The 26873-nt window shown below is 37.8% G+C and overlaps 2 protein-coding genes across 4 annotated transcripts; both read left to right on the top strand.

Annotated features, from left to right (window-relative positions):
• Positions 1-1975: 1975 nt before the first annotated feature.
• Positions 1976-5799, top strand: LOC104906399 (probable fructokinase-7). Of its 2 annotated transcripts, XR_007272443.2 has the most exons (8): positions 1976-2255; positions 2872-3065; positions 3760-3972; positions 4053-4250; positions 4365-4505; positions 4660-4776; positions 5040-5276; positions 5395-5535. XR_007272443.2 is itself a non-coding variant. In XM_010695140.4 (7 exons), exons 1-7 carry the CDS (start codon positions 2234-2236, stop codon positions 5521-5523), a joined length of 1014 nt encoding a protein of 337 aa, XP_010693442.2. In that variant the 5' UTR covers positions 1983-2233; the 3' UTR covers positions 5524-5799. The 2 variants fall into 2 exon arrangements, 1 of the variants encoding a protein (XP_010693442.2); XM_010695140.4 differs by lacking the exon at positions 5040-5276 and having other exon boundaries at positions 1983-2255; positions 5395-5799.
• A 6950-nt stretch (positions 5800-12749) lies between these two features.
• On the top strand, positions 12750-23664 carry LOC104906400 (hypothetical protein). 2 transcript variants are annotated; one of them, XR_007272444.2, is made up of 8 exons: positions 12750-13226; positions 13309-13340; positions 14767-14864; positions 15255-15337; positions 20448-20525; positions 20597-20695; positions 21460-21786; positions 22375-23664. XR_007272444.2 is itself a non-coding variant. In XM_010695141.4 (7 exons), the coding sequence occupies exons 1-7, from the start codon at positions 13137-13139 to the stop codon at positions 21724-21726; spliced, it is 747 nt and encodes a 248-aa protein (XP_010693443.1). In that variant the 5' UTR covers positions 12750-13136; the 3' UTR covers positions 21727-21966. The 2 variants fall into 2 exon arrangements, 1 of the variants encoding a protein (XP_010693443.1); XM_010695141.4 differs by lacking the exon at positions 22375-23664 and having other exon boundaries at positions 21460-21966.
• Positions 23665-26873: the final 3209 nt, after the last annotated feature.

Genomic DNA, 26873 nt, shown 5'->3' with positions numbered 1-26873 from the left:
AAAATAAGGATTTGAAATTTTGTATTGCAACGAAATGATCAATATTCAGTTTGAAATTTTGTTCATCATCCTTATCATAATTGAACTTGGGATGATTTATAAATTATTTATCTGTAATAAGAGAGCAAATATCATCGCACGAATACTATATATATACTCATTGTCAATTTTATAGATGGTGGAAATAATCTTATATCAGCTAGAGTGGAAAAAATATATTCGGCCACATAGAGGATCGTTTAGAGGAAACTAAGTATTTTCAATGATAGATATTTTTGCTTCAACTCATAAGATACTGGAGATGTGAATGATCATGTGTTGTCTGAATTACCCGGGGTATTAATAGAGTATATTTAAGTTTAAAAATGCAATTTTTAAGGAAAAATGCAACTTAGAAGTGCATGATAATCTACTCCATTGAATTCCTAAATACCATTAGATGTTCCGGTCTATTGAATCACAATATAAGACTAAAGGTTGGTACACCAGTGATGATACTGAGGAATATTGACCCGGCCAACATCTGGTTTATGTAATAATACTAGGTTGGTAATCAAGCATGTAAAAAACTGAATCATCCAAGTTGTGGTCATTTTAGGTAGCAACATGGAATAAGGTATTTATACCCCGTATTTCCGTCAAATGAAACAAAATTTCCTATGATGTTCCAAAAAAAAGGCAGTTTCTTTTGGCAATATTAAAAATCAAGGACAATCTCTATCGCATAGTGGGTTTCCCGCCGAGACCAGTTAGCAGGCATGACCAATTCTACGTAACCATTTCTAGAATCACGAGTAAAAGATGCATAATTGTAATACCCCTCATGATTGCTTTAAAAAGGATTTAGCAGGCTACTCATTCTAACAAGATGCGTCTTTCTATTAGGGAGCTTATTTCCTTAGTTACTCCACAGTTAAGCGTGCTTGGCTGGGAGTAGTCCAGGGATGGGTGACCTCCTGGGAAGTTTCTCAGGGTGCGCATGAGTGAGGACAAAATGCGCCGGAAGAACTTGTGTTGGTTATTGAGGACAATTGTTGGCCCTGGATGCGCATTGGTGTTCTCAAGTGGGGGTGTATGTAATACCCCTCATGATTGCTTTAAAAAGGTTTTAGCAGGCTACTCATTCCATCAAGATGCATCAGGCTACTCATTCCAACAAGATGCATCAGGCTACTCATTCCAACAAGATGCATCTTTCTTTTAGGGAGCTTATTTCCTTAGTTACTCCACAGTTAAGCGTGCTTGGCTGGGAGTAGTCCAGGGATGGGTGACCTCCTGGGAAGTTTCTCAGGGTGCGCATGAGTGAGAACAAAATGCGCCGGAAGAACTGTTGTTGGATTGGACAGTTATTGGCCCTGGATGCGCATTGGTGACAATATACTCGACTCCGTATGGGTCGGGGTGTTACAATAATAGTACTAATTTATGAGGAAGAACATGAGATGTCTAATACTACGATTAATGTAGCATATAAAGAAAACATATGAGTTATGTATCTGCTAAACAACTTTATAATTAATATAAAGACGCCTTTTTTTACAAAAAAAAGAATTTGATCGAATAGACGTAAAGAATAGTTTATATGTTTTCAATGTAGCTAATATATAAACATTCTTATTAAACTTAATAGTTCTCGTGCATTATGCACGGGTCCAAAACCTAATTTTATATTAAAGTTGAATTTATGCGTGAGTTAATTTGCTGACCAAGAAATTAGTAGTCTTATTCTAAAAATAGAAACAAAAGAAAAAGATAAACTAATAAGAAACCTGCTAAAAAAAACGAATAAACTAATAAAGACCCGATGGAGTACGTGTTACAATTGGACACGTACGAAAGCAAGAGGAGAATAATAAACTAAAGAAGTGCAATGCGCAAAGGCACACATGACACACCGCACTGTATTCGCTTCTCACTAGCACGCAGCTGCTTTCTTGGTCAGCAAATTAACTCCCCCTGAAAAGTGAACTAAACATGACAATTGACAAATCACATTTAAAATAAAGGGAGTTGGTCAATTAATACAAGCAACATATTCGGGGTCTTACATTTACATGATCCATCATAATTTCATACAACCTCAGATTTCTTGCGACTCTCCAAAGATCCAACAACCTTCCCCTTTCCCCCTCTCTTCTGTCTGTACCAACAGCGTACCTTCTTCTTCTCCTTCTTCCTCTTCTCAACAAATTCTTTTTCTTTTTAGTTTCTTCTGGGTTTTTAACCATCTTCCATGGCTCACAATCACTCTTCAGGTTAGTGTTCTTTAATTTTCCTCTTTTTCGGTTTTTTCTTGCTGTTTTTATGTTTATTTGTAATTCATATTTTCGTCGTAAAATGATATTTATTGTGGGTTTCAAGAGATGTTAGTTTAGTAATATTAGTGGGTATCCTCGTTAATCCTGTGTTAATCATCTTTGCATGTTGAATAATTTCGTCATTTAGATTGTTATTGATGAAAAACCATCCACTTTGGTGTTATTAGTTATGGGTTCTTTTTCAAAAGTTTTGATTTACTTGAAATATGATCTTTGGTTGCAGATTAGATCATTGATTATTTTTTTTAATCTGGGTTGATTAGAAATTTAGAGTCCGTGCATTTTGATCTGAAAGTAGGTTATACTAGTTGATTCTGAGTTCAATTTTTTCAGTAAATCTCTGTTTTTACAACTTCTATGCTGTTAGCAAGTGTTAATTCCTCCAAGTTCTGGAATTTTAGTTAGATATCGAAGAGGCCAAATGATTATGTCTTGTTTTAATCAAGATCGTTAAAATGTGAGTCAAAATTATGTTTGTGTAGAAAGATTTAAAGTCAAAGATGAGTGTTTATTATGATAGTTTATGATAGGGAGTATGTTGGTTCTTTTGTAGATACAAATGGGAAAATGAAGCATGGTGAATCACTGGTTGTTTGTTTTGGGGAAATGTTGATTGATTTTGTGCCCACCGTTGCCGGGGTCTCGCTGGCTGAAGCACCTGCATTCGCTAAAGCTGCCGGTGGTGCTCCTGCTAATGTTGCTGTGGGAATCTCACGGTTAGGAGGTTCCTCCGCTTTCGTTGGAAAGGTAAAATTACTTCAACTTGGTTATTTGTTCTCTTGATGCTGATTGATTTCGTCTCCCAAGTCCCAACCCTGGTTAGCTAATTGGTTACAGCATGTGTGAAGAGGCCCTTGCCAGGTTGCGATGGTTGAACGAATGATACATTGCTGCCTAGTGAATCCAAGGCTTTAATTTGACAAATGTACTTGGGAGTATTAATAACCTGGACTCCTTGGGCTCAGCGATTAATCTGAAAATGTGTTTATTCGGATAAAATGAGATAGACACTAAAGCTAATGTTGCCGGTGGGCTCAGCGATTACCTTAGCGATCCTGCTAAAGATTAATAATGCTGCCGGATAACTTTATTTGTTTTTGCCTTCCTTGACATATTAGCATATACTTTTTTCTCCCACTAATTTATTTCCATTGAAGGAGCCTTAGATTTAATCTTAATATTTATAGCTCTATGAGTTCTTTACATGGAAAAATGGTCATAGAAGTAATTTAGGCTAATATATCATACCATGCAGATGTTGGTGGGATCTTTTGTTGGTTCCATAGTTGGTATGGGCTGTTTTAAAATATTTGTGCTGCTGTTGCCAAATGTTTTCTATGTTTTCTGAGTTTTGGATTTTTGCTACTGTGTACATGCCTAATTGACCAGAATCAATGCCCATGAAGCAATTGTGCTCTTTGAAATATGTTCTTTTAATCAGGTAGGGAAGGATGAGTTTGGCTTCATGCTAGCTGACATTTTGAAGCAAAATAAAGTAGATAATTCAGGTATGAGATTTGACCCCGGGGCAAGGACAGCACTAGCATTCGTTACTTTGAGAGCCGATGGAGAGCGTGAATTTCTCTTTTTCCGCAATCCAAGTGCTGATATGCTCCTTCATGAATCCGAGCTTGATAAAGACCTACTTGAAAAGGTTTGTGTTATTGATGTTTTGATTCATCTACCGTTGCTCCAGAGATTTAAATTCTTACTGTGACTATAATCTTAATGTAGGCGCGGGTCTTTCACTATGGTTCAATTAGTTTGATAGAGGAACCTTGCAGATCAGCTCATCTTGCTGCACTGACAATTGTGAAGAAGGCAGGTGGTTTCCTTTCGTATGATCCCAATTTGCGTAAACAATTGTGGCCATCAGAGGAAGCTGCTCGGGATGGCATAATGAGCATATGGGACCAAGCAGATATGATTAAGGTATAATTGTTGGAGGTCTCTGTGCTATCTGCTTAAGAGTGGCTTGTAAATTATGGTTACAAAGTATGATCCGTTATGCAAAACATCATTTTACTACTGTTATTGATGAGGCAGGTAAGTGAAGACGAAATAACATTCTTGACTGGAGGTGATGACCCATACGACGATAATGTTGTTATGAAGAAACTCTTTCATCCCAATCTTAAGCTCTTGATAGTGACTGAAGGGTCAGAAGGTTGCAGATACTACACTAAGGTAAGCATGTCTATCTAGAATCTATGGACTGTGATCCATCTTCAAGCTAATGAGATGCCTATCGTAGAAATTACACGTGTTATAATGGCTCGAGAACCAATACTTTCATCTATAATATGTCAAGCTGATGCGATACTTCTCCGACATTTTGCAGACGTTTAAGGGCAGGGTTTCAGGCGTGAAAGTTAAACCTGTGGACACAACTGGTGCAGGTGATGCATTTGTGGGAGGCATTCTAAGCAATTTAGCTTCTGACTTGAATATATTGAAGGTAAACTTCAGCAGACATGAGAAGATGCTCTTATTATGCTTCATTTGCCCAAAAACAGAGCTTTCATGTATTGTTCGTTTGACTTTAATGCATTCTGTGCAACTTTGTATTATCATGTGTTGGAAATCTCTAATATCCATAATAGTTAATGATGATGCAAGTCATGCAACTATGCAAGTGCTCATATTGGAGATATGCATGGAGCATGCTGCTGAATGGGATTACTGAATTGATTTTCCTAAATAACTCTTACACAAACGTAGACTTCCTTTTGCAATAAAGAAATCAACTGAAAGATGGCATGCGCCTGGGGGCTGGTTCAGGCCCAGTTCAACCGGCTTCTGCTTCGCTGGATGCTTATTTGGCTGGTGACCCTGCATCCCTGCTCAGCCCGCCTGAACCAGCCCGACGGCTACTACTTTCCAACTCCTAAAGAGACTCTCTTCATATTAGTTTGAGTCAGAATATCTGGACAATGGTCCTTACTCGATCCCTTCGAGGTGCTGCTGCCTTCTTGGTTTCCTTGGGGGAAACTACATGAATTGAACATATATATGCACACTTTGTGCAATTATTCTAGCATTTGGTATTGAGATTTCATACTTCGTTATCTTGCAGGATGAGAAGAGGTTGAGAGAAGCTTTGCATTTTGCAAATGCTTGTGGCGCTGTTACAGTTACGAAGAGAGGGGCCATTCCTGGTTTACCAACAAGAGATGAAGTCCTTGAAATCTTGCAACAAGCCTGATGCAGTAGAATTTAGGCAAATTCTTTTTTCGTAATTTTGTGTATTTGATGTAATTCTAGGCTCTGATGGTAGCTTCTAGTTTGAGGCGCCAAATATAGTTCTTTTTGTTTGAATAGCTTTTATGGTTTTTATTGTTAGGTTCCTCTTATTTCATACTATTACTGGCCAGAACTTGACATCCGCAAGCTAATTCTTTTAGCTTGTTTGACTGTTGATGTATTGATCATTTGATTGTATCCCGTCCTTTTCCCAATATAAGGAATCATTATTGTAAAAGGTTATTTTACAACAAAATAAGAATAGAATAGAGTACTAATGTTTTGGGAAAAGTAGCACCATGAGGTTTATTTGAGTTTCTCTTGCAAAGTAACAACCCTGGATTTGGGGATAAAGTTATATTACATCATCCGTCTTACAATACATGTACCATTTTTTATTTGGGCACTGTTCATCATTTTTCGTAAAATAAACGCCTAATTTAAAATCCTACAATAATGACCCTGTAAATTGGTATTTGAAAATGATTTTTGATCAGATTTATTGTCCAAAGTTCTTATTTTTGCACCCTCTGTAAAGCCATGCATTCAGAAAATTGAAATATAGTAATAATGACCCAATAACTTTGGTCCTGAAAATGATTTTTGACCCATTTTTTTCTGAAGTAAAATATATTTTTCACCCTATTTAAGTTTGTGCTTCAAAAAAATCAAAATATAGTATTACATTTTTTCGTAAAATGAATGCTGTAAATCAAAATCTCGTAATAATGACCCTATTGTTGGTGCTTGGAAATGATTTATTACTTAATAATTTTTCCAAAGTGTTTATTATTTCACCCTCTGTAAGGTCGTAGATTCATAAAATCGAAATAGAGAGTTTCATTTTTCCTTGAAATGAGTGCCCAAGATCAAAATATTTTTATAATGACCCATAACTTGATTCTCGGAAATGATCATATACCAAATATTTTTTTCCAAAATTCTTACTTTGTCACCCTCTATAAGACCGTACATTTAGAAATCGAAATATATAATTTTATTTTTCATAAAATGAGTGCCCTAAACCGAAATCTGTAATAATGAATCGATAACTTATTCCTTGGAAATGATATTTGACCATTTTTTTATTCCAAAGTACTTACTTTTCACCCTTTATAAGTTTTTGCATTCAGAAAATCCAGATATAGAGTTTTATTTTTCCGTAAGAGAATCACCTTAAATCAAAATCCGATAATAATGGCTCCAGTGTCTTTGTGCTCAGAAATGATTTTTGACCATATTGTTTTCTAAAGTAATGATCTTTTCACCCTTTATAAGGTCGTGCTTTCAGAAATTCCAAAAAATATTGTTTCATTTCCCCCCTAAAACGAGCGCCCTAAATCGAAATCCGTAATAATGAGCACGTAAAGTGGTGCTCGGAAATGATTTTTGACAAAAAAAATTCAAAATTGCTTTTTTTTCACCCTCCATAAGGTCATTCCTTAAGAAAATCAAAGTATAATGTTTCATTTTTTTTTTCTAAATTAAGTGCTTTAAATTGGAATTCAGTAATAATGACAACATAACTTGTTTTTCAGAAATGATTTTTGACCCAATTTTTTTTTCAAAGTTATGATATTTATACCTTCTATAAGGTTGTGCTTTTAGAAAATTGAAATATGAAGTTTCATTCCCTAAAATGAATGCATTAAATGGAAATCCCTTATTAATGACCTCATAAATTGGTGTTTGAAATTGAACCAATTTTTTTTTATAGTGTTCATTTTTTTAACCCTCTATAAGGCCATGCGTTCATAAAATTTTACCGTAAAATGAGGGCTCTAAATCGAAGTCTCACAATAATGACCCCGCAAAATGGTGCTCGAAAATTGTTGACCAAAATTTTCCCCAAAGTTCTTATTTTTTACCCTCTATAAGGTTTTGATTTCTAAAAACCGAAATATAGTGTTTTATCTTCCCTAAAATGAGTGCTCTAAATCGGAGTCTCGTAATATTGACCCCATAACTTGGTGCTCGGAAATGATTTGTCCAAGTTTCTTGTCCAATGTGCTTATTTTTTCACCCTCTATAAGGCTATGCATTTAGGAAATTGAAATAGAGAGTTTTATTTTTCCTTAAAATGAGCGTCCTAAATCGAAATCCCGTAATAATTACCCCATAACTTAGGGATTAGAAATGATTTTGACCATCTTTTTTTTCAAAGTGCTTATTTTTTCACCCTCTATAAGGTGTTGCGGTCAAAAATTCGAAACAAAGACTTTTATTTTTCTTTAAAATGAGCACCCGAAATTAAATCGCGTAATAATGACCCCATCACTCAGTGCTCAAAAATGATTACTGACCAAATTATGTTTCCAAAGTGATTATTCTTTTACCCTCTATAAAACCATGCATTCTCATATTACAAAAAAATGATGCGTGCTTTTGGTGGCCAAGTACTCCTAATTAGAGAATTTTAAAATATAGCAATAAAAAAGAAAAAATTATTTAAGCAAAATGTATAAATTTAAAAATATAGAGAAAGTAACATAGAGATTTCATCATTTTTAAAGGGGAACTAAATGTAGGGCAAAATTGCCTGAACGAAGGACAATTCAATAAAAGATCATTTTTAGTTTTCCATCATTATCCTTATTTTTACTTTAATCATATCCCCTCTAATGCGTGCTAAACAATAATTTGCTTATGAAGTACTAAAAAAAATTGCTTATGAGTAAAGTAGGTCAATACAACACGACCCTTTAAAAAGAAAGTCAATTGGACATAAGACTATAAGACGAGTAAGGTTCAAATTAAATACTCGTAATGGATACTTCTAAATTATTAATATCTATACTTGATCATCATCCACTAAAACCACGCTCTATTACTAGAACGGACAAAAGTTAACACGACATGTGGATACGAAAAAATGTGTTAGTATTGAGAACTTATGACCCATTTAATTAAAATCTACCCAATACATCTTATCAAATGGGTCATATTACTATTGAGGACTTCATAACCAACTGTATTAATTACCCATGCCCTGAAATCACATCCACCTCCCTCTCATCCGGCCCATCCTCCAGCTTCAGCTTCACCACTACTCTACCAATAATATAAAGATCTTCTACAACTTTTCTTTTTCCAAAATTAAGACCGTTAGAAACCCCTCTAACCAAAACACTTGAAGAGAGAGAAGGAAGAGAGAGAGGGGGCGAGAGGGGGGAGGGAGGCGGCACGGGGCAGGGGAGAGGAGAGCGAGGGGTGAGGGATAGAAGGGAGGGGGGAGCAGAGGGAGAGGAGCAGGAGAGGGTCGGGGGAGAGCAAGGGGAAGGGGAGTGTGGGGGTGGGGCGGGGAGAGGGGAGCGGGAGGGACCTGTGAGGGAGCGGGGAAGGAGAGGAGCGAGGGGAGGGTAGATGAGGGAGAGAGGAGCGGTGAGAGGGGGGAGAGGAACAGTGAAGGGGGAGCGGGAAGCGGGGGAGTGGAGAGGGAAGGGGGGAGCGGGGGAGGGAAGGAGGGGAAGGGGAGAGGGAGCGGGGGAGGGGCACGGGAAGGGAAGGGGAGAGGGGTGTGGGGGGAGGGGAGGAGAGGAGGGGAGGAGTTAAGGGGGGGAGCGGTGAGGGAGGAGTGGGAGGGGGCCGAGGGGAGGGAGAGGCGAGAGAGGGAGGGAGCGTGGAGGGGGGAGCAGAGGGAGTGGTGTGGGGGGAGCGGGGAAGGGGGAAGAGGGAGCGTGGAGGGGGGAGCAGAGGGAGTGGTGTGGGGGAGCGGGGAAGGGGGAAGAGGTAGCGGGGGTGAGGAGGGGGAGGGGGAGAGTGGGGGAGGCAGGGAGGGAGCGTGGAGGGGGGGGAGGGAGCAGAGGGAGTGGGTGGGGGGGGGCGGGGGAGGGAAGAGGGGGTGGAGGGAGGAGAGAGACGAGGAGGTAGTGGTGAGGAGGGGGGAAGGAGAGAGCGGGGGAGGGTTAGAGCAGGAGAGGAGGGAGGGAACAGAGGGAGCGGTGAAGGGGGAGGGGAGCGAGGGGAGGGAGGGGGGAGTGGAGGGGGCAGGGGATGGTAGGAGAGAGGGAGCGGGGGAGAGGAGGGGAGCTGGGAGCAGGGGAGTAAGAGGGGGGAAGGGGAGAGGGAAGGGGAAGGGGAGAGGGAGGGGAGGGAAGGGGAGGATAGGAGAGAGGGAGCGGGGAAAGGGGGGGGGAGAGGGGAGATGAGGGAGTGCTAGAGGAGGGCGGTGGGGGAGGGGTAGAGAGAGGGAGGGGCGGGGAGGGGAGGGGGGAGAGGGGAGAGGGGAGAGGGAGTTGTTAATTTTTCCTATTATATTCAGATGATTTAATAATTGTGATGTAATTTGCCAATTGTGGAATTATGAATATACTAGTTTTTCTCAATTTGCTTGCCTTAAATTAATTTACAGATTAACTTCTCTTTTTTCGAAGATTATTTCTGTGTTTATAATCCTGAATTCTTAGATTTTTTTTAATCAAATAATATGAAAACATTTTTGTCATAAATAACCAACTTTATACTAGTTTAGGAAAGGTATTAAATGCTTATATGCAGCCCTAAGGGCTGCATTTAGCATTACCCATATTTTTTTTATCGTCGCTATTTTGTTGTGATGAAGATTTTATGAAAATCATTTTCACGAGTTTTCGAAACGTCGTCATGTTCGATCATTTCTGGTTTAATATAGTCCTAAACCTTCACATCTACTGTACAATGGAATAATTCCGTTCAATTCGTAATTACTTTTTCTTTTTCTTTCTTTCTTTTTTTTGGAATAATCTCTATTATATAAGCCACGAGAGGAGGTGTGGTGTCCACATTTGAAATGACTATAATACCCTCTAATAAATTAAAACAATATTTTTTTATAATAAATTAAAAAATGAGAATCAATGCAACTTGCCATATGGAATAAGTCAAAAATGGAATGCAATCACCATTGATAACTTGACTTTATTGACATAATCAATTCACGAAATTCATTAGAATTTGCAATTAAAAAAAAGTTAGTGATATATTTTGAGAACATAATATTTCGTATTTACAAAGTTCAAACCATATGGTTTATTAAAATTTACAATCGTTAAGAAAACTATATCAAAGCTGACTGACAAAGAATTATTAAATCTCGACCAAAATTTTTTAACAGTTAAAAGTCGGTCAGCTTTAGTTCAAAAAGATAATAACATCTACAAAAAAACTCATTGATTTAAATCACTACCAAAATAATTTTAGATTAGAAAAATATATGCCTATTCGTAGATAAGATTGTTAATGCACGCATCGCGTGCATATACGGCTAGTTAGGCCATAAGCAAAAGCCTCTCATCGATTGGTGTTGTCTCTAATAACGGAAGACATCGATGCAGCGATTACCAATGCTATCAGAGCTGGAGCTATGGCCGAAGGCGAAGTGACCGAGGACAAAGTTCTTGGTCGCGTGGCCAAACTCAAGGACTCATATGGCTATATATGGGCAATCTCTACCCAATCATCCTCACCATCACCTGATTCTTTCTTCCACCGTTTCACGTGCTTCCAGTATCGTCATGGACTCCCCAATTGTAAGATTCAACCTCTCTCGGACTCTCCCCCTCCATGCCCCGTTTATGATATTTTAGAGGCCCAAGATCACATGGAAAAAGAGGAGACGCATGGGAAGATCCAGAAATTAAGCAAGCAACCCTCCCGGATGGTTCAAGTGATGTTCTTATCAAGACTCTCAAAAATCACTCGAGAGACTTGATGTATAAAGAAGCTGCGATTGTTAAGGAGATGTTGACATCCCCGTTTCTGATATTTTGAAATTCTCAAATAATTATAATAATTCAATTTGAGTTGAATGTCATTTGCGAAATGTTTTCCGACCTAGAAATTCATTTTTTTTCCCCAAAATTTTTTTTAGGGTTCTTTTGCGATGCTTGTTCATTCGCGAACCTAAATTCACATTGTCTCTCCTATTCTTTCTGATAATTTGTTTTTCTTTCCAATTACTTTCATCATCATCAGCGTCGAGTCTATTTGCTGATTCATCAACTTCATTCTTCTTAATCTATACGCTCAGTTCTTTCAAGATTCTGGATATTTTTTGAAGTAATAAAATTCAGAATTTGCAAAACCTAAAAAAATCGAATAAAGAACAAAAATTGCAATGAAAAGAGATAAATTACCCAAAAATTTTGAGCATTTGACATTGAATTGAAAAACAAGTGTGAAAATTGAATAAGAAACTTAATTCGCAATAAGCTTAATTGTCGACAACATTTGCAGTTTTGCAGTGATCTTTTCTTTTCTATTTTTTTATTTTTCCTTTTATTCTCTTTTACCTTTACTTATTTGGGCCATGTGTTTTTGGGCCTTGGGCACTTGCCCCTATCACCCATGCCCAAATACGGCCATGATGCTGACATGCTGAAGTATGATGTGATTTCTATTACAAATTTCGATGAATATCTGAAACTTGAAGAAGTTCTCAGTTATCGGCATGTTTTTGTGCACTCTTCCTGCCCTGTAGAAGATGTGCCGTGGATTGAGAAAAAAAGTGATGAGTTTGGTTCTCACATGATGCTTTTTGCAAATAAGTTGACTAACAACGAACTAGGTATGGAGAAAGAGGCTTTGTTTGACAAATACTATTCTGAGGGTCGTGAGGATTTCCTGGCTAAGCGGCGTGTTATGGATCGGTATTGCTGGGAGGAGGAGGAAAAAAAGGAGGATGATGATGATGATGGTGATGGTGGTGGTGGGGGTGACGACGACAACGATAACGACGGTGGTGATGACGGTGAGGATGACAATGGTGAGGATGATGACGAGGGTGTTGACGATGATTCTGATGACGATGGTGAGGATGATGACGAGGATGTCCCAAAATATAGTTCCCATCTCTATATTTAGTTCCACATTTTTTCGTAATTTGTCTAGAAAAACCGTGTCCCATCATTTATTTTCTTCTTGAAATTTGTTTTTTCCTTTGTTTATTCAACCAAAATGTTACAATTAATGCTCTTTCACCAATTATTCTCCACTCGCTCTCTTAAAATCATCTTTTTCCATACAACATTTATTTAAATAAACAAAAAATCTTTACTATCCCTCTTATATTCTACTTGCATAAATTACCGTAAAAAAAAGAAATGAGAACTATATTTTGGGACGGAGGGAGTAGTATTTTAATTTGGTGAAATAACGTGAGTGATATAGGCCTTATTTTCAAATGTGAAAATATTTAGAGCACATTTTGTTCAATATTTCTCCCAAACATTAGAAAAACAAATAACCTTTTTCCCAATTTTTTTTTAATTTTTGTTATTTTCAATCTTATTTTTGTGTGTATTAGAGTTTTCATCTATGGAGTCGAGAAAATCAGTGTTCAAGTCTTGAGACTCCGCAATTGATGTTGGCTCCACGTGAAAACTAATTCCACTATTACCAGTTACCAGTGCCAAACTGCCAATACCACATCCCCATGAATCATGATCAAATTGCTGCACCATTAATTTAGCCCACTGCCCACTGAATCTGAAATTTGACGCAGCCATTTCACCTTCGTTATTCCTTCAAATTCAGCACCACTTAGTCCAGATCTACCTCCATTTCTCTTTCTAACAAAGGAAGATCAAAGAATTAACAATGGCTAACAATGTCAATCCATTGCTAATGTCGGAAATTGGCCCCGATGGTCTCGCTCGAGAAGCTCCTGTCATCGCTTACACTGAAAAGGTTTCTCTCTCCTCTCTGTCTCTCTTCATTGTTTCGCGGTTGATTATTAATTTCTAATTTTAGGTTTTGGTGTTGATGATAGATAATTGAGCAGGAAAAACTTCAACTCCAGAAGTAAGTTTCTAATTACGCTGTTCAGTTTTAATGTCGTTAATTACATCGTTAAGCATGAATTAGTTTTGTCAACATTTCACAAATTGAGTGAAATTTGTGTGGAAGTCAATGAAAATCGAAAATCTGAAGTCTATCACTTGTACATACTATGTTATATGTTATACTGTATTCGTATTTATTTGTTGTTCAGTGCACATCTGGACTATTTGATGTTTGGAAAGCATGCATTGGTATGAATCTAAGATGATCCTACTAACGATGTTTTAATTTTCTTCTTATGTATGCTATTTCAAATTCGGTTAAAGTTTTGAATGTTTGACAACAAGATTATAAGCTTGAAGAACGAAATAAGATGGACGGAGTACAAGTGTAGAATTGTAAATGTAACTTTAGATCTGCAAAGATTTATGGTTAAGATTGGCACCGACTTACTCTTTAGTCTAAAGTCTAGACTGTAATCAGTGAGCAACCGTCATGTTTATGTTATCTGATGAGGAATTAAATAGTAAGATAGTGGAACCTTATTGATTATCAATAATTAAACAAGCTGATGTTTTCAATTACGTTACTTTCCGGAGATTGTGGTGGAAGTGGAACTATCCGTGTGAGGAAGTAATAGGCGTTTTTTCCTATTTTGGCATAGGGAATTGCTGTAGTTGAACGATTCTTTGTTAAAGCATTGCCTTTGAAAATTCTTCTTAGGATAATTGTTCACCACTACTTGTCTTTATGCAAAGAAGTATAGCATTGACCAGAAAGAGAAAGTCGCTCCATCTATCTGTACGACACAGGTTACTAGATTAGTACCTAACAGTCTAACACAACTCTATTTGAAACAAACACCCTTCCGATTTGTACCTGACAAACAAGGAAAAAAATAATCATTTGGAAGAGATAAAGGTACCGTTTAAGTACCAACTAGTAGCTTTTACAGTACCAATTGGAAGAGATAAAGGTACCACTCCTTTCCATCTATCAGAGAGAGGCCAATAATGACTCGACCACACATCTATCATGATGATGCTGGTCTTACTTGTACTTCATCGTGAGTGTTCATTGTTGAAGAGAATACAAAGGAGATTCTTGAAGTTCCTTACTGCTGGATTCTTCTCAGTGCTGGAGTCATTGTTATTTCCAATTGTAAGGGTTCGAATAAATGAAAAACTAAAGTAGTTTTCTTACTATTTATACAGTCAAAACAAATTGTAAACAATAAGCTATCTGACACGTTTTATGACAATAATAAACTTTCCCACAATAGACAACTGACTTATATCAGCTGCCGTGTTAAACTAATTTACATACTGCCTTGCTTGAGCGAGCAGCGAGCCATTGACTTACTCGATTGTCTTAACCATTGTTGCTCGATTATCTTGACACTGGTCTTATTGCACTTACTGGATCTGTTTCCTCTACATTTTTTCAGATATATAGAGGAAAATTATTCAAAAATCCGTGATGTTGAGCGCGAATTTGCTAACCTCAATTTCGAGCTGAAACTGACTGCAGGATCAAAGAACGCTGGTTAGTCTTGTTTCATTTATTGTCCACTACAATGTTTAGTTTTCCAGTTCTTTTTGATTAGTGTCCTCCTAATTACTGATTGCCTTTTGTATGTAGCTTTTTTCGAAGATCCCCGTCTACAAAACATAATAAGCATAATAAAGATCATATTTTTTCATTGATTATATTTTCCTGATGAACTTAACAATAAAGTCTGCTTTTTATAATTGTTAAATTATAGTAGGATGCTGGAGTGTAAACAATGCCAAATTTTGCAATAACCAATTACTGATCCCAATCAAGTTGAAACATCTCAAAATGAAAACAAGGACAAGTGTCGTAAGACATAGGGTAGGGTAGTAAACTTTTCCAAAGTCATTATGGTTTTTGACCTGTTCATATTTTTTTCAGCATTTGAACACTTGAGAAAGAAGATTGAACTTCAGAATGAGAAAATTCGAACAGCTAAGTTAAAGGAAGAACAGGCCAAAAAGGTGCGCGTCCTTCTATGCTTGCACTGATGATCTATGTTGGCACTTGTAGTTGCTCACCAATCACCACACCCCTCTGGCCCTCTCTATGCTTTTTTTTTTCATTATCATTTTTATTGAGTCTGAGGGGCCCATTGCTGAAGTACTGAAGCATCATTGCTGTCCACCCGTGAAAGAAGGATGAGGGCATTTAATTGTTATATGTGCACAAATCTGTGTTATTTTTTACTCAAAGTTGCAGTTTGGAGCTTGACTTGGAGAATGATGTTGGAGAAACACCTTTACATCTCTTTGAGATGTTATCTTTGTCATCTCAAAAGTTTGAATCTCAGTGCCTCAACACCTTGCCTATGTTGTATAAATTTAATCTCTGGCATCCAAAAAGAATCAACCTAATTGTTGTCCTTAGTGAACTTTTTAGATGGTTCACGCCCCTTTACTCTAATTTGAGGTCCTCAAGTGTCACACTATATGTTGAAGTATCAAGTATTCAGTATGGGTGCTTTGTTTCTCGCTTCTTTTCATGTTCCTGCAGTTGTTATAGCTTCCATATTTTATGCTATTGCTACTTCTGGTGCACACAAAGACAGTAGAAATATTTTGAAGTATAGTTCTGAGTTACATTCATCGTCATTTGTGGTTTTCAAGACGATTATGTCGAATTGATATCTGGAGTAGCTAACTATTCCGAAGATAGTTTCATGATGCAGTGAATGCGCCCTTTGAATTATGCCCCTTATTTGTGACCTATGAATAGGTGCCGTAATTGTCATTATATTTTTTAGAACCTTATGCTGGATGCCTGCATCCTAAAGTTGTCTGGTGAGTATATATTTCATGTCATCAATATATATATCTAAAACCCAAGACAAACAAATGTCATGCTGCCACATGTATTCCTCCTCCCCCACACATAATCAAATGAGACATTAAGCAATAAAAATATGTGTTTCAAGACTCGAACCCATGACCTCTCATTTGATATGCTAATGCACTAACCAATTATGCTACAATAATCATGTTGGTTTTTGTGAGGGAAAAAATCATTTAAAGACATGATACTATTTCTATTTTTGAAGACTTCATATGCACGTTGGTAAATGATCCAGGGCGTATCACCCGGGACAAGAACTAGTTTTAATGCTAAAAAGGTATCAGACTTGAGAGTATGCATGTCATGATATGATGCTTACTTATAATTTTCATTGTTTCCCATTGTTCTTTAAGGATCATACTCGAGGATCCATTTTAATTTGGGCGTCAGATTCGTCTGTGACACGAATGTGGCAATGTAAGTTGGAGAATCGGAATAATAGAGCTAATAGGCACTAGGTTTTCATTCCTTGGAGGCCTGTTGTTTTGGCTGGTTATTGTGGAGGAAAAGTATTTACCAGGAACAACGTTAAGGAGAATGAGGGAATGATGACGGCTGCTGGAAGCAATAAGGAAGGCTTTTGGAGAAGTTGAGAGCCTTTGATGGCTATGCAGCTAATAACACTATGTTATTTGAATTCTTCATCAAAGTACCTTCTAACTCTCTGACACTAAAGATATGATGCGGGACCTGGCGCTTCTAAATATTCCAAAAGCCAAGATTCATTATGATATAGTATAACTTTGCTTAAAAGCTTAATAAGAAATTCATTGGGATAAGAAGTCTAGGGGATGTTTCGAGGGCTAATATTCTTATAGTGAAATCCTAAAGTCTAATCTAGGGATCTTTGGTTAAGGACAAAAGCTGACTTGAATTGAGCTATGACATTGTTATTTGATCTTTTGTGGTTTTCGCCTATCATGAAGTGGATATAGAACAAAAGGAAGACCTCTGATACTGAAATTTAGCCTGCTGTGGATATTAAGGGATTTATTTCCTCTTGCATTCTTGGTATATATATTGATAGATTTATTTGGATGCTTATGGTGAAGGGGGGTCGTATAGAGATTTTAATCTGGATATGCTTACATAGTTAGCAAGTTTACTGTATTCTGCTCAGTTCTTCAGGTTAGACATACTGCCAATCATTGTTCGAAATACGGCAAATACCTCTATCCCGTTGTTTGCTTTCTCAAGTCTCCTTGTCGACAGTGGCGGATCCAGGAATTTTTTAATGGTGGTTCACCATCAATTACCGTTCACTAAATCAAAATAATTTTTTTTTAAAAAAATACTCCAAACTAAATTTCAATCGAAAAGAAAATAAATATATAACCAATAATTATACAAAATACAACCAAATAGTACTAGAAAAACCAAATATCCAAATTATAAAAAAATACAACCAAATACTAGTAAAAATGATTACAATTGCTCGCGACGAGTTTTCATGTTTTGATATCGATGTACAATATCATTCATGCTAACATTCAAAAACAAATCATTCTCTAAATAAGTAATCAAACAATCATTCAACATTTGATCTCCTATACTATTACGCAATTTGTCTTTCACTTGCGTCATTTCAGAAAATACCCTTTCCACACTTGCCGTTGCAACGGGGAGAAGTAACACCAATTTTAAAAGCAAGTAGACCCTATCCGGAGCGCTAGGAGGATTATGAGGGGAATTTGGAGGGGAATTATGAGGGGAATTTTGAGGAGAATTTTGAGGGGAATTTTGAATTGAATTGTGTGATGGAGAGGAATGTTGTTCGCTTGCTAGTTGAGGAGACAAAGTTTGTTCACTTTGTGTTGGATGTGGAGGAGAATTTGGAGTTGGATTTTTCTTAGTGAAGAAACTAGCAATGTTTTGCATTTTGTTTGGCGTACGTTTTCTCTTCATTATCAAATCTGAAAATCAAGTAACACTTGAACTAAATTTGATGTATCTCACCAATGAAACATATGCTAATTTGTGATAGACTCATAGACCATCAATTATCATCAACAAAATCAGCAATAAAGTGTGATAACACCCATTTCAAACATAACGTGGTTTCAATTATCAAACACCAACAAGGCAAATGCAATAACACACAAATCAAAATACAACAACACAATCAACATTTATAACAATTCTACATTACATAATCTGATATATAAACACCCATAACAACTAAAATTGCAATTTATTTTTCAATTCTCATGAAATTGATAAACCCTAATTTCTAAAGTAAAACAAGAAATCAAGCAAATTGAGTAGATTAAGATGTACCTAGAGAAGATTCCGTCCACCGTCGTCCACCAAAGAAGGAATTCCGACCACCTTTGTGGCTGCACGTCGGCGAATCGTCAAGGATGATGGCGAAACCACGAATCGCCCACGAAGGACGAAGCCACCAGCAGTAGTGCAGTACAGCAGTAGTGCAGTACTGACGATTTGACGAAACCACGAGTCGCCCAAGACTGTTAGTCAATGAAAGCGCCGCCGGTGAGGCCGCCGGACGAAGCCAGTCAAGCCACCGGCGTTTATTTTTTTGCGTGAGACTGTGAGGTTTGCGTGAGACTGTGAGAGAGAAAGGTAGAGGTCTGCAGCGTGACCCGTGAGAGAAACGAGCGTTTATTTTTTTTTCCGTGATTTTTTGAATTTTTTTTTTATTTATGCTGGTGCACGTGCACCAGCGTGTTATTACGTACATCCGCCACTGCTTGTCGACTAGCTGTTCTTCTATAAGACACTCAAGACGTTTGAAAAGAGGCTACTTCGCTCTGATTGTTTGTGGTCAGCATTTGTCCTAGTCTTACAGTTGGTAGCTCACTAGCTTTCCTCATTTAAATTGTTTGATTAGAGTGATTTTTGTGGCCAGAGTAGTTTTCCCGTTACTTTATCTTTTATAACTACTCTAAGATATATTGTGGAAAATTGAAAGGAGACGTCTCAACTTGACTCCGGTTGTCTAGGATCAAGTGGTTGATGCAAAGCAAAAGCGACAAAAGTGCGAAAGAAATAAGAAACATGACACGAAGAGGTTTTTGGAGCATCAAAAGGAGGATCTAGAACTAATAAGGAGGCGTGATGGTTGATGAAGAAGTTTTTGTAATGGCAAAGGCAAAGATAAAAAGGCTCATAAGGTGGTGAAGAGGAAAAGTAGGAAACAAGTGCAACATACACATGAAGAAAACTGTTGGAGAAGCCAAGATAGAAATATGAGTATTTATTTCAATGGTCAAAAACATAGAGAAAGATAAAGGTTGGCGAGGGCAACAAAGCAAAGATCGAAATCATTTATCATCAGCAATGCATCAAGTATGAATGGGGAGAGTTTTTGTGGATGAGGCTCATCCCAAAAACTGTTAAGAATGGTAGTGCTGTTATTCTTTAATGAGACTAGTGATAGCACATTTTGACCTATAGCTTTCGGAATCAAAATGTAACCGGAAAGGTTGGCTAGAGATGAGTTGCAGAAAGGCAATGGGTTAATGAGATTCCTATAGAGTATAGAAGTATGGAGTTGTTCAGGCAAAGACAGCATACTCCGGTTAATAAAATAATTCAATTTTAAGATGTTTGATGAATGAGGATAACATTGTCATCTCTTTGTATAAGATCAAGGGGGCATTCAGATTTGTAACAAACAAGAACAGGGTCATTGAATGAGTTATCCACACTACAAAACTAGGGGAGAGGGTGATTGTGAGGAAAAGGAGAAGGAAGGTTGTTGGGGGAGGGGAGGTTGAGGTCAGAAACTGAAAGGGGATGGGAGTAAGGGGACAGAGGTTAGGTGGTTGAGGGGTAGCGGGGGAGGGGAAGAGGGGGGACTGGTTGGATGGGGTTAAATGGCAGAGGGGAAAGGATGGGGATGAAGAGAGAGAGAGAGAAAGAGAGAGAGAGAGAGAGAGAGGGGGGGGGAGAGGGAGAGGGTGAGAGTGAGGAATAACTCGTGAATATTTAGATGTTTTCTTTAGTTGTTTAGAAAAGGCTAATATTGGTATTTTTTCCACATGAAACTTGCCATATTAAGAAATGTTTCAGATATTATGAAAATTTTGAAATTGAAAGTTTTGCAACTAAAAAGAAAAGGAGTAAATATTTTTTTGAATGCACTTACTTATCCGCATCAATGCATTTAATATTGTATTTTTCTTTTACTAATGCACAATGTTTTTGCATGAATGAACTTGATAGTTATATCCTTTTGTATGAATTGCCTAGCTGACAATGTTTCAAATATATTAGGTATGGGAGGATGCTCTAAAAGTTGTACAGGATGAGGAAGCAGTTAAGCAGAAGCTATGTGAGGACTTGAATCAATTGGTATATGTCATTTTTTTTTATGCTTGAATATATGGATATATGTGCTATCTCTGATACAGCTACTTTACTAGGTCCAAGAAAGCGGTAACTCCCAATTCGCAAGGCTCGAGGAACTAAAAAGACGACTAGAAGCTTTAAATCCAGGAAGAGCATCAACCTCTATTTTGCATGTATGTCGTTTCTGTAGTATGTACTTTTTGGAGCTATTATCTTTGTTGGTTTAGTATTGCACATTGGCTCCTCTTCTTGGTCTTGTTTAGCAGTATCCTGTTGATGGACAGAATGAGCATTTAAATAGCCTTTCTTTTTCGTGTCCAGACAAGCAAAATAGGTGAAGTCGAGAGGTTTTCTTTTTTTGTGGGTTAAAATAAGATGTGGAGAAACATGAAGCTGCTTCCAATTCCATTTTTTTTTTCATGGTATTGAAACCTCTTTTTGAATTTTTTTCCCGGTGAAAGGGTGTTGGAGTATGTTAAAGAGATCAATTTGCCTTTAGTGAATATGTTACTCCCATACTTCCATAACACTTTCCCCATTTTCCTTTTTTGGGTCATTGGGTGTCCTGAAATTTTGTTGGAGTCATTAAGCTGCTTCGTCAGAAGATGGTTAAATTGCATGTAATGATACCTACTACTGTCGAACTTATATCACAAGTGAAAATTATGCCTGAACGGGGTCTAGGTAAAGTGAGATGCTTGCAGCATTTTAGCCAGTTGGCTGCTAAGATAGAGGGTATTTTGAAGGAGAGAATGATGTATGAAAAGTAGTACCAGTAACAGTAGAAAAAATGATGACTAGAATAGTGATTGACCAATGGTAAGTGAACCTATATGATTTTTTCCCCCACCTATATTGTTATGAAAGATAGATAATTTATGGATGCTAACTTGCTAAGGCTGAGTTTCCATGTAATATATTAAAAACAATTTTGCAGAATGGCACGCCATCTAGTGCGTCACCTGCTGCTTTGACGCCAGAAGTAAATGGGATAGCTACAAGCAATCCCAGTCAAGAAAATGGTGAAACTGTACCAACTGTTAATGTTCAAAATCAACCACCTAGCACTGATGGAGAAGGAAGAGGAAAGAAGAAAAGCCTCTTACAAGGGAGAGGAAGGGGACTTGGAGTATTGGCAAAAGGGAGAGGGCCTTCTACGCCTGGATGGACTGGTGCTGGATTTGATGTGGACACTGGAAGCTGAGAGGAGCTAGCTGATGTGTCAAATTTTGTGATGAGAAAATACTCCGGGGTTCGGCAAGAGGTATTTAAAAATATTATAGATTCTTTACTTGTGTTATAGGTTGATTATCTCCTTTATGTGAATAGTGATTTGTCTTTTACATAAGATTATTGACATTATTAGATCTGATTCTAGTTCAAACTGTGTCAATACAGTCAGTTGCTCTCCTGCAAGAAATAAAAAATTTATTCTTATGAGTCATGCCTAGTTGCCTACTATTCACTGAATGACATTTGTAAACTGTGCTTTTCTGCTTGCTCACTTATTTTGAGATGAATTACGTTGAACCTCAAAATTAATGAACTTTTTTATGCTCATGAGCTTTGCTAATGCTTCCACCTCATGCTCCCTCCTTCACGTCTACATGAGCTCTTTAATCACAAATTGCTCAAAGGAAGTGGTTCAAGAAAAAAAAATTTAGCCCAACAGATTTGCTTTAATTTAAGGTGTTGTCATCGGTTGGACAAGGTCAAAGTCTTGGTCGTGTTCTTGGCCAAGCCACGAATACAATGTGGCGTGTCTATGAGTATGGTTTTAACCAAGTCTTATATGATGTACCTTTGAGAGACCATATACAGCGAAGGTTATGTTTGAGGGTGTGTCTTTCAGGGGGACAAAGATAAAGGGAAAAGTGCTTCTTGGATGGTTGATATATAGCTGGTTGGGTTTCACAATATGCTTTATTGCTTTAGCACCATGTCGTCCTCTAGCATGATGGGTTATGGTGAGGCAAGGTGATGATCATACATTGAGATACGTAAAAAATTCAAGGACATCCCACCATTGAGCCAGGACCAAGCCATGGGAGTGTCAGCCATTCATCAATGTGCACTCAACCTTGGGCATGACTATAATGAAGGCTCACCTGAGTGGAAGCTGGACCCCTAACTTGAGATATTAACTTTGAAATTGTTATTAGTTTATCAGGTTCATGTCTTCATGAAAGTTGCTCACTTATTAGCCTGGAACCTGAACATGATAGTTCTGCACTGTAAGCGTTTGTTCTTGTCACATGAAAAATTAAATTAGCCTCTTCAAGAATATTATATCTATATTCACTCAAGGCATGAGCATCCCCGTCTATAGATTGAGTGGAGCATAGAGGCAAGTCTTCCAACTTGTGATATAAGGCTGTGAGGACATAAGTGGGGCTTGGGACCAAGTGCATGGAATTACATGGAAGCAGCTCGACATACCCTTTGGTGGCTTGAACAATGCCCACACTCAGAAAGGCTCAAGTAGCCTAAACATTTGGTGCTCGGCAGTGCATCCGCAGTGGTGGTGACTCTGACTAGGCCACCGTTGTAGCAAAACGGTGGAGCTTGATTAAGTGGGCCTACTTTTAGTACCCTTAATGGTTGGACATAATCTCCAACGTAAGTAAATTGTAATCATCTATTGTTTGTCATGAGCCTAATAATTGATACTCTTATATCCTATCCAGCATCAACTTTGCTAAGACCCATCTGTTGCTGGACCACTCGTGATGACCTTGTGTAGAGCCCTGTAAAGGTTGTATGGCCTCGGGTGAACTTAGGCACCTCATTAGGGAAGTGGATGCTGTGAACAATTAAGAAATAATTATGGCCTCCTCTCCTATTATAGGAGATATGAGTCAAGTGTTGCAGTGGGAGGTGGTTGCCTTGATGCCTCTACTATTAAGAATCGTGATCGGTCGCAAATTATGGGCTTGCACACCACAAGTGGGGCAGTAACATCAACTGTTACCACCAATGAAGTGCTCACCTTGACATTCAACACTAATCAGCCGGTTATCTCTTACATGTGTTGTTTTTATTAAAGTTAGTTTCATTATGGGAAAATCCTCTGGCTCTCACGATCATCCTTAAACCTATTTATTCTAGAGAAGACATTTACGTCAGGCTGCACATAGTGACCCGCGAAACACTTCTGTTATCTTTTTGATTGGAGCCTATTGTACTAATAGTAGGCTCTAGGTGTCCTATGTGTTTAGTTCTTCATTCCTACGGTATGAAGATGGTCTTGGGGGTCCTGAATCCTGATTCTTAAACTTTGCTTATTTGTTCTTGTATCGACCTAATTAGAAAAATTAATTGTAATGCCTGATCGCTGTCTTTATGTTTTTGGTCAGATTAGATTGCTTCATGTGTAGACTTCAATGCTGACAGTTCACAATTTTAAGTTTCCATCATTAGTTCTCTTTCTATTGGTATATTTTTTTCTGATACTGAAAAAGCAGTGTCCCATGAATTATGATTGATTGTAATGTTTTAATTTCTACGCACTACATTCACATCCTTAATTGGCAGAAATTTATGATATATGTAAAATTGGGAAGCATGGGACAGTGATTGCTCATGTTGGGAACTAAGGAGTGGAAGGCGGGAGGGATGTTGTGAAGAGGCGAAAGGAAAAGCAGATTTATATCCCCTTGCCAATTTTTGGATGTCCGTAGGGAGGCAAAGGAAAGCAAAATTTCAGTTATTGGCATAGCTATAAATCTGTAATGTTGCAAAAGCATATGCTACGTCCAATCTTGGAGAAATCATGAGAGTTTGAAGATGTGGGTTTTCAGTTGTTGACTATATATTTTTGGGACTCTGATGACCATTAGGAAAGAAGAGGAAATTCCTCATTGCTATCAGAATAGTTTACATTGCATCACAAATTGACAGAGGTGTAGGCAGTAGTTGCTGTGACTAATTACACCAATCTGAAGTTTAAACCCTCTCACTTCTTGAAGACGAGGATTGATCGTAATAGTCTATGAACTAATCGTATGATAAACCAAACAAGGGAATAGTAACCTCAAATTTCCAATCACAGTTACCAAATGCCAAAAGAGAAAGGGGGTGGGGGGAGGGAAGTTGTAGCATCAACTGTTTTAACACATTTTTTAAGAAAGCCATATGAAGAAAAGCAATTAGAAATAGAAAAAAATATGGGACTCATCACTCATGTGATATGAGAGAGATGACCCGGAGAGAGGGTAGGCCTTGGGAGATCTTTGTACGTTTTAGGAACTTGATTGCAGATGACTAACCCATCCGTCTCCATAATAAATGAGGGAAAGATCCAAAGTCCAAACGTTAGCCAAATCAGAGAAAAACTCAACCACCTATCTCCTCTTCCCCAAAGAAAAAAAAGAGAGAAATATCCAGAGTGGAAAATGACTGATGAGGGGGCTGGGACTTGTGAGTGTCGTACAAATAGCGGGACATCTTTGTTCCCTCCACTGAATTTTTTTATCACTGATTTTTGGAAGCTTATATGGTGCTGATGCAAAATGGTCCACCACCATTTGAGAATCACAGGGCTGCGGAAACCTCCAAGGACATTATGATTTATGAGTTAGCCTCACATAGTCACAGAGTTGGATGTGATAGTTGTTTTGTCTCTCATGCCCCCCATAACCTCTTTTTTTTTTTTTGTTTGGAACTCGGATTTAGTTTCAAATACAGGTTTCTACAGCTAGTTAGCTTTCAAATTTTGGAGGAATCATATAGGATGATGTTTTATTATATTTACTAGGATACTTTTTGCCAATTTTGCAGGTAGTAATTTCTTTTTGTTTGAAAGCTGAGGAATTTAGGTAACCCCTTTTGTTTCAGGGTGGGTAATTTCATCTTTTTGCGCCATACATGTTTTTTTGGATCTTATTATCTTTCATTTGCATTTAGCAAGTCTTTTTCTTTGAGTTTTAGGTTTCTTTTTTTGAAGGGAACTTTGGGTTTTAGGTTAGTAACATATATGGTGTGAGAGTTTTTGGTGGGGGAGTTTTAAATGTTGGAAACGAAAACACGAACTATTTCTGTTAGTGTTGTTTGGTACGAAGGATGGGGTAATGATTTTAGTTTCTTTAGATTAAGTATCTCTTGGAAACGAAAACACAAACTACTTCCGTTATTGTTGTTTGGTATGAAGGATGGGGTAATGATTTTAGTTTCTTTAGATTAAGTATTTCATCCCATTAGTTGAAACCCATTGAAAACCCATTCTGAGTGTCCCACATTGGAGTAAGAGGAGAGAATTACTCCTCCTATCATCAATTGGGTTTAGGATGGAACCTCCTAGCTTGTAAGTCGGCTAAACTCTCTTCCTTATTGGATTACCCAAACCCATTTTCATATAATCTAAAAATTAACATGGTATCAGAGCCCGGGTAGGATGTCCAGTCCCTAAGAGGATTATTGCTCTGACATTTCCAGTTAGCTCTGAATTTCTAAGGACACTCACAAGTGAGATGGTGTGTTGAAACCCATTGAAAGTCCACTTATGAGTGTCCCACATTGGAGAAAGAGGAGAGAATAAACCATTTTATAAGATTAAGAGTTACTCCTCCTATCACCAATTGGCACCAATTGGTTTAGGATGAAACCTCCTAACTTGTAAGTGGGCTAAGCTTGCCTCCTTCTTATTGGGTTACCCAGACCCATTTTCATATAATCTAAAAATTAACATGGTATCAGAGCCCGAGGGGGTGTGTTGAAATCCATTGAAAGCCCACTTATGAGTGACCCACATTGGAGAAGGAGGAGAGAATAAAACACTTTATAAGATTAGGAGTTACTCCTCCTATCACCAATTGGTTTTAGGATGGAACCTCCTACCTTGTAAGTGAGCTAAACTCTCCTTCTCGTTATTGGGTTACCCAGGCCCATTTTCATATAATCTAAAAATTAACACCATTCATTACCCTTCCCATCCCCTATGAAATCTCATACTTATAAGTCTTCTCTACTTATAGTGAACAAGACACCCAATAAGAATAGCAATTATTGTAAGTGTTCTTTCTCTTCAATTGATTTCATGCCTTTCTATTTCCTAAGTCCATATTCAAGCAGCACTATTTTGGGCGGATTGAGGTTGTGTTGCTAACTCGTGGCTGATTACAATTAGCGTTTGGTTGATGTAGAATCGCACGAAACTGTAATTTGGGAAGTTGAAATCCCGGGAGTTATATTGCTGAGAAGAAAGTTACACTTCACGAATAAGTTTCACTCCCCACAAAATCGGAAAAAGTTGCTTACCTATCCTAGTTTATTATTTTGTATCATTTCTATATAGGCTGTATTTTGTCCATCACTCAGTTTAAATGTATTTATGTCGGAAGATCTTCCTCAACG

The sequence above is a fragment of the Beta vulgaris genome, chromosome 3 (genome assembly GCF_026745355.1).
Source record: "Beta vulgaris subsp. vulgaris cultivar EL10 chromosome 3, EL10.2, whole genome shotgun sequence".
Lineage (NCBI taxonomy): Eukaryota > Viridiplantae > Streptophyta > Magnoliopsida > Caryophyllales > Amaranthaceae > Beta > Beta vulgaris.
This window is presented reverse-complemented; position numbering and strand designations above follow the sequence as displayed.